The 16060-nt window shown below is 37.8% G+C and overlaps 1 protein-coding gene across 1 annotated transcript in view; it reads left to right on the top strand.

Annotated features, from left to right (window-relative positions):
* LOC131041900 (nuclear pore complex protein NUP205) overlaps nucleotides 1-16060 on the top strand; it is a 269379-nt gene that overhangs the window by 104702 nt on the left and 148617 nt on the right. Inside the window, exons 16-18 of the mRNA XM_057975129.2 lie at nucleotides 9551-9681; nucleotides 9813-9932; nucleotides 10101-10230. Coding sequence (XP_057831112.2) covers nucleotides 9551-9681; nucleotides 9813-9932; nucleotides 10101-10230 — 381 coding nt within the window. The remainder of the gene's footprint in view (nucleotides 1-9550; nucleotides 9682-9812; nucleotides 9933-10100; nucleotides 10231-16060) is intronic.

The raw sequence follows: 16060 nt of genomic DNA, 5'->3' as shown, positions 1-16060 counted from the left end.
ATGCCATATTGTACCCTTATCCATTTTAAGTACGAGGCCATGCACGCTTGGAGAGGGGCAAGGGCATATCCGGGTACTCCAACCCTAGGGAGTTTTTTAGAGGACTTAGGTAGAATCATACTAGGAAGGATTAATACAACAGTTGTAGAGATCAATGGAGGGAGTATTTTTCAGATTCAAAATATGAGAAATGCTTAAGAGTTATAGGGTGTCTTTAGAAAACTACCATGGTCAAAATGATGAAATGGTTCAACAGAAGAAGACCATGAAATTTTTTTCAAGTGGTTTGCCGTTAAGTGAGTTGTAGCTATAATTCTATAGTTGTTTGTTGGGTTCGGGTAGTTATAATAATTGGTTGGTCTATGGTTGTGTTCTTGGTAACCGTTATTTCCTTAAAATTTTAAATAGACTTACTATCACCAAGGAATGGAGGATGATCAAGTCTGATCCTTTGCTGAATATACTTATACTTCTTTTTCTAGTATTTGTTGTTATTTCTAATATTAATTCAATTATTGATTTTGTTAGATATAGAAGTAAAGAACCTATTCTCTCTGCTCCTCAATTGCCCTTTTGTTTCTTCCTCAAATATTTGTTTTTGACTTTGGGTAACGATTGTGTGACAGCTAGGAACTCAAACCAGGCTGGCTGCCAACAGACTATTAAATGAGCCAAACGCCCAACCACATAGTTAGAAATAGTTAGCATATTGTGGGAAGTGAACAGTTGCGAGCATGAGGAAGAAAAGTTAGCAAATGATAACGTATTGAGGCCAAAGCACTACCTAAAATGGGAAGCAAAACACATGGGGCCAAAATGAAGACAAATGACTACCAAAATGAATGAACTTTTAACATCATGGTCATCTACCATATATGCCTTGCTTCATGCATGTTGAGTGCTAGATAAAATGATAAATGTATAAATGCAATCAAGAACAGTTGCACAACTAGTACACAATCTTTCTAAATTTTGTTAACAATTTAAATTCAAATAACACAAGTACACAGTATCCATACAAACACTAAATAAATTGCTTTATATAAATGATATTGCAACTTGCAGAGGCACTAACCTCTCATTCACTTTGTGAGCACCAACTCACTAGAGGCATCAACCACTCATTCAAGTAGTGTAACAGAGGAAATTTGCTACCTCAAGGATGATGGATTCTAGAGAACAAATCTATCCTCCGATACCTCACTCAAACTGGCGCTAAGGGTGAGCCAGGGGATAAAGATATCAAATTGAACTAACAAACCGCAACCCAGGGCTCCCAGACGACTCTGCCAAACCTCTGTCTAGAGGATGAGTGCGCAGGTCTGGGACACTAGTGTGACGCACTGTCGCCCTGTACGAACGAGGCACAAAGGTCGTACAGAGGGTACCAGACGCGATTATAATGCGATAAAGATACAAAAAAATGATAAAGCTAGGCTAATAAATACAGAATACGAAATGGCTAGGACAAAATAAAAGGGGAAAAGACAAGAGAAACTCACAACCAGTCCATGATTGGAGCCTCCCGCAAAGTGACTATTCTTCCACGATTATTCACCTACACACAAACAAGAGTGAAAATGTTGGGGGTTGTGTTTTGGAGTCTACCTAAGTTAGATCCCTGTTTGGTGTTTCCACCTCCATGGACAACCTAAATAAAACCATGAGGAAAGATACAATGATAAAGATAATACAAATATGATAATAGATTCGAAATAAATGAATGTAAATATGCAACGAATCAAGGAAAAGGCAAGGTGACTCCCCTTCTAAGATTTGTGGAGAGGGCGCTATGAGTTGCTTGAAGGATTGCAACAATGGTAGATTGTAGAATGTTGGAAAATTTGTGATTATCTCTCTAGAAGATCATCAAGGACTCCCTTTTGCAAGAAGTGATCTCAAAATGCCAAAATATCCCCAAAAATGCCTTCAAACCAGAGAGATATAGGCTCTGGACGAAAATCCAACGCCAGTGGTCGCATGTAGAGGCGTTACGATTCCTTTCGGACACAGGCGTAACACTCAAATGACCACCTATGGACTGGCAGATTTGTGGGATGCTAGTGCATCGCATAGACGTCTCCGCGCCGCGGTGGAGTCCTGAAGGTGACAGGCCGACAAAGCTGGTGAATCTTCGGTTTTAAGCTGACAAGGCGATCCCGATGGATAAAAGGACAAAGATGGCGGCACACAACCTCCGATGACGTGGTGGAGGGCGCTATTTGTCGCGTTAAGTTGCATAGGGTATGATTTTTGATATTACATTTTGCCCTCACTTTAGCGAGCACGTGTTTGCTGAGAAATGCGAAGCTAAATTAGAGGAGGATAAAGACTTGCGATAGGGAGGCAGATTTTCGTTGATCAGATGATGTTGCCCCCAATGAGATGAAGCTGAGATTTGGAATAGATATTGTTAGTCGATGCATCGCAAACATTTTAGTTGCAGACTAACATGTCAGATGATAAGATAAAAGATAGAGATAGAGATAAATGATAGATATGATAGTGTAACAGAAACGAGCCTCGCTTTGGAGGAAAGCCCCTTGTTTCAAAAAGATACAAGATAAGTGGCTGTCATGATATGAGATACGCCAATATGGATAGCAAAGCACATTATGCTAAATAGCCATATGATAGGGCGATGAGATATGCCGGAATGGATAACCATATGATAGGGTGACAAGATCAAAGATGTAAATATCTTAATCGGCAATAAATCGTTTGGCCGAAAATTTAAAAAAAATTGGGAAAAAATTGGCAACAAATCGGCAAAATTATCGAACATTTGAAAATATATAATTTTTTTAAATATTCTAAAAAAACACATGTATACACGAAATTTCTAGAACACAATAGCATATTACTGGTTTCCATCATATATAAATCATAGTTTGAGACTTTGAGTCAAATACATACCATATGGCATATAGCAAAGTGATATACCAAAAAAACAAGTTCAAGTTCTAAATAGTAAATACGATTGAGTCAAATCCATATTGTAGAGCCTAGACCACAAAACAAATTGGTGAAGTCTGAATACATATTAAGTTCATGGTTTCATATCATTGAAAACTAGAAATCATAGATTGCGTTTGCGACTAAAGCTCAAAAAACTTTGTTGCCGCTGAGTGGGTGCTGAAGTAGATGGTGTTGCAGCAGCAGCTGCTACTGCTGCAATATCCTCAACCGGTGATGAATCTACCTCTTCTGGATCAACAAACTCATCTCCCGCCTCCTCACGTTCTGCCACCTCTGTCGCCCATTCAGCTGCCTCCCTCTCCATCTCATCTAATTGAGCGTCAGTGATAAATGCATCCACATCAATACCACCAGTAGCACCATCAGGTTCAGCAATCCAATCCGCTGTGTATGGATCAATCTCATCAATGTCAAGTGCGTCATATGAATTGTTCCCTTGTACCCTCTTTTCAGGCAGTCGAAGGTTGTACCGCACATATACAAGGTCATTCAAGTGCTTCTGAGTCAACCTATTGTGCTTTTTTGTGTGAATGGCCTCAAAGACACTCCAGTTGCGCTCACAACCAGAAGCACTACAAGGCTGAGATAATATGCGGATTGCAAGCTTTTGAAGATTAGGCGTTGTGGAACCATAATCTTCCCACCACAGATCTGCAAGCATACAAATTGGCATTTATAACTTGGTAAATATTTTTATAAACTTAAAGATTGAAATAAATGGTAAAGTTAAACCGTAAAATAGATTTAAGAGCACATTTTTTTTTTACCTGGCAACAGGGTGTCTCTCTTACGAATACCAATAGGTGAAGAAAACAATGGCCCATCTCCCTTCTTGTACCTCTGCAACTCATCAACAATGAGGTCTTGAATATTGAATACATGTGTCAAGGCCGAGTTGAACCTCCTAATCTATTTTGAAACTGCGGGAGTAAAAGAACTTGGGGTTTAAATAGTAGGGAGCAGCATGGATATGTTGGTGGAGTTGTTAGTTCCACCTTCGATCAATTATGCGCCATATGGGTTCATATTTAGTCCTCTCCGACCCATACAAGTGCTGAATTGCCTCTTTGGCCTTATCCATGGCCTCATATAGATACCCTATGGGGCTTTTATCCCCATCCACCATCCGTAGAACCCTCACCAACAGTTCTAACAACTAGACATGACAAATTTAACAAAAATCAGCAATGTGTAATTTAGAAAATTTAAAAATATATCATCAATTGAAATTTGAACTTTGAACACTTACATTGATGATCTTTTCCATGAGTTTGGCAAATCTATCATCAAAAACGGCCTTCACGACCTTCTCTGCTTCAGGCTTCCTACAATAAGGGCTTTGCAACCATCTTTCACTCACAAACATCCTCTTCAGGTTGGGCAATGCACGTAATATGCTCTGTAAGTTGAGGAAATTCATGGCAAAACGTGTGACTCCTAAACGCACAAGATGCTTACCATTAGTGTGTTGTCTCATAAGCTCCAAGACCCATGTGTGGTTGTAGATGTACTTTGTGATTTCCCTTCCATCTTCAACCACATTCTTCACCCAACTAAGTTTCCCTATGTCCTCGAGGAGTAAATCAAGGCAATGAGCAGTACAAGGGCTCCAAAATAATGACGGATGCCTAGCCTGTAGAAGTTTATCCGTTGCCACATATGCAGCTGCATTATCGGTCACAACCTGAACAACATTCTGCACTCCCACTTCGGTCACCACCTCATCCAACATGTTGCACAAGGTTTCTGCATTCTTCACTTGATTTGAGGCATCAATCGATTTTAAAAATACCACCTGTCCCCTTGAAGCAACTAGAAAGTTTATGAGTGTCCTATTCCTACTATCCGTCCACCCATCAGATAAAATGGTGCAGCCATTCCTTTCCCAATTCCTCCTTTGTTGTTCCACTAGCTAATGTGTGTTTTGGACCTCATCCTGCAATAATAGCCCACTCAACTCATAACGACTTGGGGACTTGAACCCCTTACCAGAAATGGTCAATCCACTGACCATTTGCTCCCAATATGGACTCTCAATAATACTAAACGGAATATTGTTGTAAATCCAAAATCTAGCCACTGCCGCTCTTGTCTACTGATGCACTTCCTTATTCCATGAAGTACCTAACAATTCAGGTTGTGCACCAGGAGTGTTACGAGGAATGAAAAAACCAGATGTATTGCTGCCCACCCCAAAATTTTCTGACTTTGTAGAACTGATATTCCCCGATGGGGCTGCCATTGCCTCTGCTGTCCTCTTTTTTTCTACCTTCTTTTGCTCAAATTCTGAAAGCCTTGCTTTTGCCTCCCTTTGAACCTCTTCAGGGCAATTGTCACATACCGTAATATTTTGTCCACTGATTTGTGCAAGGTGAATTTTGAGTCAGTATATGCCACCGGTCATAGTTTTCGTGCAATGGTTACAAATAACCTCTCCTGCCACTGCACCTGGTGTGCCATGTTTCCACATAGGATCCCTCTTTCTACCACCACCTCTACTTGTACCACCTCTAGTTGCAGAAGCCATTATCTTTTATAAAAATTCGAAAGACACCTAGCAAAAGAGACCAAACATGGATCAATAAATATACTTTGTCCATTGCTGATTGTTGTTATATTTATGGATCAATAAATAAGAAAGAAAGGAGGAGATTGTATTTGTAGTTGTGTGTTTTTTTCTTCTAACTTTTTCTCTTCTATTAACATAATGTGCTTTCTGGGCAGATACTGCCCAAAAAGCACATTATGTTACAAAATCTCTATTTTTATTTACAAATTTGTACATAATTCGTACATTGATTGTAAGTTTGTAACAACACTGCCCAAATTTTGTAGGAATTATGTGCTTTCTGAATGAAATATTTACAAATTCATACAAAAAGCACATAATTCCTACATAATTTGTTATAGAAATTAACAACATGAATGTAACATTAACATAATACTACTCAGAAAGCACATAATTCCTACCAAATTTGGGCAGTATGATTGTAAGTTTGTAACTATTGTTACATTATAAATGAAACTCTTGGCCATAAAAATTATATACAACGTAACAACACAATACAGATTAAGAATTACATTTAATCAAGGGTCTCTAGTTCTGGCAGGCAGAATCACAGACTTTGATAGAGTTTAAAATTTAAATAATAAATATTAACTATGATAGAGAAATTCGTGCTCGCTCTTGTCCTGTCGAATCTTGACTCAGACCGCGAATTTGCCAAAGACTCTCGTGAGGACAAATGAGTGCTAAAAGGTCAAAACCAATTCGCAAACCTGTAAGTCTAAAAACTATTGTTTCCTTCAGCCATCGTCGCTTGAAGACTCGCGTGCGCTAAAAAACCAATACGTGGACTTTATCGGGTGTTAAAAGATATTCACTTTTTAGGGTTGCATGAAAATAACAAATTAAAACTAAATCCGCTTTTCGACACGCAATTTTTTATGCTTTGCTCACGATTTAAACTATCAGAAGTTCGCGATTTTTTAGAAAAAATCTTCCGCGATTTTAAAAGCGATTAAATTGTTTTTTGTTCTGAATCGCGATTTAGCTGATTTTTAGACGATATTTACATCCTTGGACAAAATAGATAGATTTTGCCGGCATGGGTAGCGATACTCTAGATAGCAATACGATTGGGCGATCAAAGATAGATTTGGTAAGTAGTAGATTGGCCCCTACCAAGGCGAATAAAAGAGATAGATCAAATGGTTTGGCCCCCATCTAGGCGAAAAAGATCAAGTGGTTTGGCCCCCACCTAGGCAAACATGGAAAAGCGATTGACAAGGAACATGCAAGAGACTAAATAACAAATGCAATTTATGCAGAAATGCAGATATGATGGTCCCCCCTTAGAATGATAGGCATGAAAGACATGTCATTCTAAGGAGAAGAGCAGTTGTGGCACGTCAACATAGCAAGATGTTTCCGTGGAATGCCACCATTAGCCGGTGACACATAAATGTCCATAACATCGATGATGAATGCAAGAGGGCAGGGGGATCCAATTGTTTTGCATCAGAACCGATAGCAGTGAGAAAAGATATATAATATAGCTGCGAGATGGGTATATCGTTATAGCAAATGTCCATAACATCGATGATGAATGCAAGAGGGCAGGGGGATCCAATTGTTTTGTATCAGAACCGATAGCAGTGAGAAAAGATATATAATATAGCTGCGAGATGGGTATATCGTTATAGCGCTAAAGTTCTCGGATATGAAGAAGAGCACATGAAGACACAGACAATATAAAAATCTGGGTCAACATGGAAGAAGGCTAAAGATGCCCCCAACGCTTTGCATTGTCCCCGAATATCGAAAAAGCAAGATATAACAGATAGAAGAAGTAGAGAGACAAATAGAAGAAGATATACAACAGAAAATCCCCAGTATTCGAGCGCCTACGGAGTAACTCGGGTCCTCCGGGAGAGCACAATAGGTAAAGACAGCATGGCATAAATTTTTTTTGGGGGTTGCAATTCATCAAAAATCTAAGTTGCCTAATCGGGTACGGGTATGGGTACGTCAGTATGAAGCGCCAGTATGGCATACATTTTTTTTTGGGGTTGGGTACGTTCATACAAAAAGAATATATGTATGTATGTATGCATGTATATTTATATATAAATACATACATACATTATATATACACATATATATACATATTTATATATATAAAATAGAATTAAGTTTAGAATGTCATATACCAATACATATGCTACACAAAACCATTACAAATTTTGAATTCTGAAGCATAACATACTAATTTAAATTCAGTTTTGAATATCAAAAAGATCAAACTAGAATCTCATGATAGATAAGTTTTGAGTCCACTAATCAGCACTATAGGTCTTGATAATAAGAAAAAGATCAAATTAGAATCACTAAACATTTCAGAAACATTTTGGCATCTAAAAATGCGAACCTTGGATGCACCCACAGGAGATTCGTTTCAGAATCCGATTCCGGTATGTTTCGTACCCGGAATCACCCAGAAAATCCCACGATTCAGCAACTTAGTCAAAAATTTGTACACAACGAAATCCTGTCAATCACATTCATTTTGTTGATTTTTTGTTTGATGAAGGATTGTTTGTGGAGCCAAATGCTCTTTTATGAAGATCCCAAGTTTTGTAAATATTTTTCAATATTTATGGTAAAAATTCAGATGTCAAGCAAAAGTCTTATAGTTCAATTGTATTGTAAAAGTTTTGCATTCTAATAATAGGGTGGTAGACTTGATACCCACTACCAAGGTGATCTTCAATTAACTGTAAATCGAATCATAACAAATATTGTAGGCTAAGTTTAATTGCTATTATAACATTGAGTGAAAGCTTTCTCAAATTTTACTTGTACAACACGGTTCATGCAGGACCATAAAATTGCTACTATTTCATAGTTCTAAATGTATTTTAATGTTAAAGGCGTGAAATTTCTTGAGTTCTTGTGCTTTCATTTTTTTTTCTGGTGCTCAAGGTTGCTTGATATTTGTTGAGGCTTAACACATATATTTCACCTTTTATTCGTAAAGGAATCGTGGTTAAGAAAATGAAGACTTATGAATTGTTTTATTTAGTTCACATCTTATGACTTCTCAATTGTTATTATCATTTCTCTTTTATTCCTTGGTTACATGTTTAATTTCTCAGGAAGTTCAAGCACATATGACTTTTCATTTTTTGATTCTGGGTATCCTTATTCTCCTTAAGTAAACATTTTGAAAGATTTTGTATTTGTGTGATGAGTTTGGATGGATTTTTATGTTTTGATGGCTAGGGATTGAACTGATAAATTTTTAATATTTTGGGAAGGTTTTTTACTTTGGTACATTTGCATGATAAAAAAGGTGATTTTGATTTGTGTGTCAAAAGTTTGTAGTTTGGGGTGTGGAGGCTTTTTGAAGTGACGTAGAAGTAGTTTGTTGTTTGTGAAGCATGTCATTCTTTGTATGCCATTAAAGCGAGAATAATTTTACGTTTACGTCAGAAAGATGTTACTTTTTTTGACCTACATAAATACATAGTCTCCTACCCATGGGCAGTGATTGATAATTCCTGGCATGAGTTGTGTTTTGTGCATTTGTTGCTAATTCAGCTCTTTCTGTAGTTATCAGCCTGATTGTATGTCTTCCCTGTATCTGTGGAACTGTATATGCATAAATTTCATAACCTTCTCCACTATCAGTTTGATCCATTTAAGCAAAAAAATGAGAGATAAAGAATTAAGTAATGATAAAAATTTTAGCAACCAATCATATCATGAAATTAAGAGATTATTGTTTTTGCATGTACATCTACATTCCTTCCAGTTAGACATAAAATGTAAACCTTGTCTCCTTTAGTTACACTTATGAGAGTAGAAGCTTAAGAGAACTTGAATCTTATCACCTAAAGGTAATTTTACATTGGCAATTTAATTTGCTCGACAACAGTTTTTCGAAGAAGCTTTTTGTGCATGTTCTAGACCAGACACTCCTAAAAAATTGAGTGAATTATAGAGCAGCACAATTGCCAACTTTTCTGTTTAAAATGATAGATTTACTATGATTGTTTTTTCAAGCAGGTATATGAAATGAGATATGAACTAAATGAAGTGGAAGCAAGGAGAGAAGAATATCCATCGACACTCTCTTACTTAAACTTGTTGAATGTGCTTATTGAAAAGGAAACTGATTTAAGTGATAATGGTAGAAGGTAATCTATACACATAGTTTGAAGTAACTGAAATTTGACCTGCAATATTTGTTTTGTTACTTGTAAAGTTTCTTGATTTATGTGATATTTACATTAATATAGGCAGCGTTTATTTGTATTGTATGTCATAGGTTTGTTGGGATTTTTAGCTTTGTTCGTGACCAGGTATTTGGGCCTTTCTCTCAAAGAGCATATGCTGACCCTGTTGAAAAATGGCAGCTAGTAGTTGCTTGTCTCCGACACTTTCAATTGTGAGCTATCATCTATTGTTTATGATTGTTGTGCTCTAAATATTTGTTATATATCATTAATCAGTATGCTTCCAGTCATAGAATGGTGGGTATTCACAATAGGGAATATTTCAATTGACATATGAAAGCTTTGGTGTTGGATTTTTGTTGATTATTCTTGGCTTGCAGGATGTTAGGTATGTATAACATTGCAGATTACGATGCACAAAATGCAATGAATCAACTTCCACAACCTGATCATACACCAGTATCACCAGATGATCTCACAATGCACATTCCAGCAATAGAGTTGATGAAGGTATAAACCTGGAGATGCTTATATATGGATAACGTTTGACATTAATTTATAGTATGTGAGGTAAATATGTTTTATGTTCTTTGTAGATATTTTAAAGTTTAAACAATGGTATATATCCTAGTTCTTCCCTGTTATGACTGATTTTAAATTGGTTTCTGTTGTCCTATTCTTTTTATTTTATGGACATTAATATAATTCTTTCCTTTCTTTCTTCTAGGAAATGTCGTTTTCATTCAGTAGTGATTTCCTTTGTAATGTACATGTAATAATATTGTTTAATAGTGGATTTCAATTTGGGAATTTGGTTTGACAGGGCTATTTCATGTCTCTATAATTTATAATCACAGAATCTTATGGACATGTTTGCAATTACATGAAATTTAATGTTTTTAATTTTTAAATAATGATTTTGTCACTTTTCTTAGTCAGTATTAGCTTGATGGAATGCTGACACTGACATATAATGACAAAGGTTTCAGTTTTGTTGAGACGACCTCCTTTCCAATCTCTATACAAAGCCCTGAACTTCTTGTCTCTTTTGTCAATCACTACAATTCTTAGACAATTGAGATAGGCTCATTGATTGCATAGTTGAAAAACTCGGACTTAGAAGTAGCGACCTATTGATATTTTTTATGTTTTTGTTGTTTTGTAGTTGGAACTTGCAGCCTTTCAGCATTTTGTTGTAAACATTATGTATTATGCATAGTTGAAAAACTCGTACTTGGCAATGACTTGGCTGGCCCAAAATTTGTAAAAACTCGGCAATAACTTGGCAAAGTTATTGAACATTTCAAAATATATAATTTCTTAAAATATTCCTAAAAAACACACATATACACTGAATTTGTAGAACACATACTGATTTCCATCATGTATAAATCGAAGTTTGAGTTAAATACATGGCATAGACCAAAAAATAAGTGCAACATCTGAATAAAAGTGAGTTAAATACATATCTATGTATCATAGACCACAAAACATCTACAACCTCTGAAATTCTGAATACATATCAAGTTCAAGTTTTGGTATCAATGAAACTGAGAAACCATAAATTGCGTCTACGACTAAAGCTCAAAAAAGATTGTTGCCGTTGGGTGGGTGGTGCTGAAGTAGTTGTAACATCCTCAATAGGTGTCTCAACATGTGCCTCATCCATAGTGATAGATGCCGCAATAGTTGTCTCTGCTGCATGACCAACCTCGCGTTCCTCCTCATGTGCTGCCACTTCCGCATCCCATTCCTTCGCCGCCCTTTCCCACTCACTTAGCTGATCATCAGTAAGGAATGGATCCACATCAACATTAACATTATCAAGAGCAGCAATCGAGTCTGCTAAATATGGATCAGTATCATCTAAGTCAAGTGCTTCTTGTGAATCCTGGCCCTGCACCTTCTATTCATGCAATCGAAGGTTGTACCGCACATAGACAAGGTCATTCAAGCCTTGTTATGTCAACCTATTACGCTTTTTTGTGTGAGTGGCCTTAAAAACATTTAAGCTGTGCACACAACCAAAAACACTAAAAGGCTGTGATAATATACGGATTGCAAGGTTTTGAAGATTAGGCACCGTGGCATGTAATCTTCCCACCACAAATCTGTAAGGATAAAACATGTCATTTATAAGTTGCAAAGATTTTAATAAACTTAAAGAGTGTAATAAATGCTAAAATAAAATTAAACATATGTTTTTTTTTACCTGGCTGTAGGGTGTCTCTTCTACATTTGCAATCAGGTGAAGAAAACAATGGCCCTTTGGCCTTCTTATAGCTTTGCAACTCATCATGTTGAGACATGGACCAACTAGGACTCGAACCTAAGACCTTCCATACGCTGCTGGAGTGCTCTACCACTGAGCTATTGGCCCCTCTTGGACCTGTCCATTGTCAGTTCGGGTGTGGCTTATTTCCAACACCAACACCCCCCCTTAAACCACACCTCTCATGTGCTTGGGGCTCCTAGCCTAGACCTGGCTCTGATACCATGTTGAGACATGGACCAGCTAGGACTCGAACCTAGAACCTTCCATATGCTGTTGGAGTGCTCTACCACTGAGCTACTGGCCCCTCTTGGGCCAGTCCATCGTCGGTCCGGGTGTGGCTTATTTCCAACACCAACACCCCCCCTTAAGCCACACCTCTTGTATGCTTGGGGCTCCTAGCTTGGACCTGGCTCTGATACCATGTTGAGACATGGACTAGCTAGGACTCGAACCTAGGACCTTCCATACGTTGTTGGAGTGCTCTACCACTGAGCTACTGGCCCCTCTTGGGGCAGTCCATCGTCGGTCCGGGTGTGGCTTATTTCCAACACCAACACCCCCCTTTAAGCCACACCTCTCGTGTGCTTGCGGCTCCTAGCTTGGACTTGGCTCTGATGCCATGTTGAGACATGGACCAGCTAGGACTCAAACCTAGGACCTTCCATATGCTGTTGGAGTGCTCATCATCAACTAATCTCCGAATGCATGTGTCGAGGCCAACTTTAACTTTTGCATCTGGTCTGAAAATCGGGGAGAAGAAAAACTCGTGATTCAAGTAGTAGGCAACAACATGAATATGTTGGTGGATTTCTCGGTTCCACCTCCGATTATGTGCCATATGGGTTCTTATTTGGTTTTGTTTGACCCATACAAGTGCTGAATCACCTGCTTGGGCCATTCCATGGTCTCATATAGATACTCCGTGGGGTTATAATCCCCTTCCACCATTCACAACACCCTCATCTATGGTTTTGACACCTAGATATAAAAAAATTAACAAAATTAGCAGATTGTAATATTAGAAAATTAAATAATAGATCATCAATTAAAGTTTGAAATCTTACATTGATGATCTACCCCACCATCTTGGCAAAACTAATATCAAAATTAGCAATCACAACCTTCTTTGCTTTAGGCTTTTTAGCATAAGGACTCTCCATCCATCTTTCACTCTCAAATATCCGCTTCAGGTTGGCCAATGTAGCTGGTATGCTCTGCAAAGTGATGAAATTCGTAGCAAAGTGTGTGACCCCTGATCAAATGAGATTCTTACCATTAGTGTGCTCTCTGATAAGATTCAAGACCCATGTGTGATTGTAGATGTATTTTGTAATATTCCTTCCATCTTCAACCACATTCTTTAGCCAGCTTAGTTTCCCAATGTCCTCAAGGGACAAATCAAGATAATGGGCAACACAAGGGCTCCAAATTAATGTTAGATGCATAGCCATTAGAAGTTTGCCAGTTGCCAAATATGCAGTTGTATTATTGGTCTCAATCTGGATCACATTCCACACTCCCACTTCCACCACCACCTTATTCAACATGTTGTACAAGGTCTCTGCATTCTTCACTTTAATGGAGCCATCAATTGATTTTAAAATTATTAATTGTCCCCTAGAAGAAACTAGAAAGTTGATGAGTGTCCTATCCTTGGTATCCATCCACCCATTAGATAAAATGGTGCAGCCAATATTTTCCCAAATGCTCCTTTGCTCTTTGACTAATTGGTGAGTGTTTTGGACCTCATCTTGCAATAACAACCCACTTAACTTATAACGACTTGGGGCCTTGAACCCCTTACCTGCCATGGTCAATGCACTGACCAAGTGCTCCGAATATGGACTAGAAGCAACATTGAACAAAATATTGTTGTAGTACTAAAATTTAGCAGAAACCAACTTTGCCTCATGGTGCAATTCTTTATTCCATGCAGTTCTTAGCAATCTAGGTTGTGCACCAAGAGTGGTACGTGGAACAAAAAGTTTGCCATATAGCTGCCCACACTTCTCGGTCATGGTATCTGTGATGTCCCCTTCTAGTTGACATTTGTCAGCTGGGTAGATTAGCCTATTGCTGACCCTCGTAGGCTGATGAGGTTGGTTAGAGGGTTTTTTGGAGATTAATTCTTCATCTTCAGAGTGAGCATTACAGGACTGGCTTTCATTTGAGGTCTCCAGGACTCCGTTTGAGATACTTTCTATTTTTAGTAGTCTTGCAATTTTTAGTGGCAGCGTGTGGTTTGGCAGTCTCCAGTTCTGACGGCAGGGAATTCTGATAGATACTTAGGGAGAGATCAATATTTAATTACTTTAATTAAATATTAAGTGGCAAACTTTAATGTTTTAATATTATTAAGTCACCTTAAGTTATAACTTAAGTGTGAGGGTCTATTTCTCATCGGATGGGGCCACTTTTTATATTAGACTGGAGATGATTTATTTTTGATGCCTCAATAGTCAAAAAGAAATATTAAAAGTTTAAACATCTTTTAAATGACAAAATCGTGCAACTTGGGAAGCTGCGCCAATTAGGGCTGCAGCCCTAATTCATCCTTTGGAATGTTTATAAGCTTGCCTTGGGTTTTGAAAAGGGGAGGTGATTGAAGATATTCTGATTTTTGCTCTGAGAAGAGGCTTGGCAAAGGGTTTTCAGCAAAAGATTATTCTGCAGGTGATCGGAGGTATCAGTGCAAGGAAATGTTGGATTCTTGTGCAACAACATTAGAGTCTGTGAAATACCAGATGATTTTGTTACTGTTGGTTTCATTCAGAGACCAAGTTTGAGCAGATTGGATAAAGAGGCATTGTTCTTTGAAGAGGGTTTGATAACTACAGCTAGAGGAGAAATAAAGAAATTCTGAAGTGATTGGTTGCTGATTTGACCTGCTTTAGAAGCCATACCCTAGATAGCTGGAAGACTGCGATTTTGGCAAGGGGGCTTCTAAAAATCATGGAATAATTACTAAAGATGGCGCCTAGTCTTCCTTGACACTTTGAGCTATTGCATGGGCGATTCTGGTTATTATTGAATAAACAGTAAGCTGCTGTCATAAATTTGCTTGCATGAATAGCAAGGGGTTTGATGAATTTCCAATCGAAAAATCAGTAATTTACCTATGAAATTATTCTATTAGCATTCCATGGAATATTAGTGCTGTTTGAATGTTATAAGAGACCTCAGGCTGAAATTAATAAATTTCCAGATTACAGCATTGTTGCTTTTTCCTTCATATCTTGTCAAAACTTGTTTTATCTGTCAAAAACAATTGCTATTGCAACACAAATGCACCAGGTTCAACTAAACGGACAAAGACAATAAACACAACCTGTGAAAGGTTCTTACAATATCCGTGGCCCAAGGGAAGAACTAGAGGCCCCCACATCTGCACGTGACCTTATAGAAGTCAAATCTGCCCTTGGGGCTGCCATTGCCTCCACTGTTTTCTTTTTTGCTGCCTTCTTTTGATCATGTGATTCAGTTGTTGTTATCCCTCGTAGCCGCTTTAGGATATTTGTCACACGGTGTAATATCTCGGTAATCAATCTTTGCAAGGTGATATTTGAACCAATTAATGCAACCTTTCATAGGCTTAGTGCGATATCTTGGTAATCGATTTTTGCAAGGTGATATTTGAGCCGGTTAATGCCATTTCCTTGTGTTGGACCTAGTGTCCCATGTTTCCAACAATGGTCTCTTTTTTTGCCACCACCTCTACCCATTGAAGACATTTTCTTTTAGAAAAATATGAAGAGAACCTAGCAAAAGAGAGACAAAATAAAAAATTAGTACACTTTACAAATTAAGTACAACAGAGTCCTCCCTTTCACATCTAATTTGTTTACAAATCTGAAATGTATCCCAAATTGATTTAAATGCACACGCAAAATGAACTAGCCTATTCCAAAGCAAAAAGTGGTTTTTGGAATCTAACTTATGTGAATGGATCATGATGCAGGTTAACAATTTGTTGATTGGAAAGAAATAAATTAGATCAATGTCCAAATGGCTCAATGTGAATGGAATGTAATTTTCAAATATATTTTAAAATGTGGCTTACTGGTA

This window comes from Cryptomeria japonica, chromosome 1, assembly GCF_030272615.1.
Source record: "Cryptomeria japonica chromosome 1, Sugi_1.0, whole genome shotgun sequence".
NCBI classification, from domain to species: Eukaryota; Viridiplantae; Streptophyta; class Pinopsida; order Cupressales; family Cupressaceae; genus Cryptomeria; species Cryptomeria japonica.
This window is presented reverse-complemented; position numbering and strand designations above follow the sequence as displayed.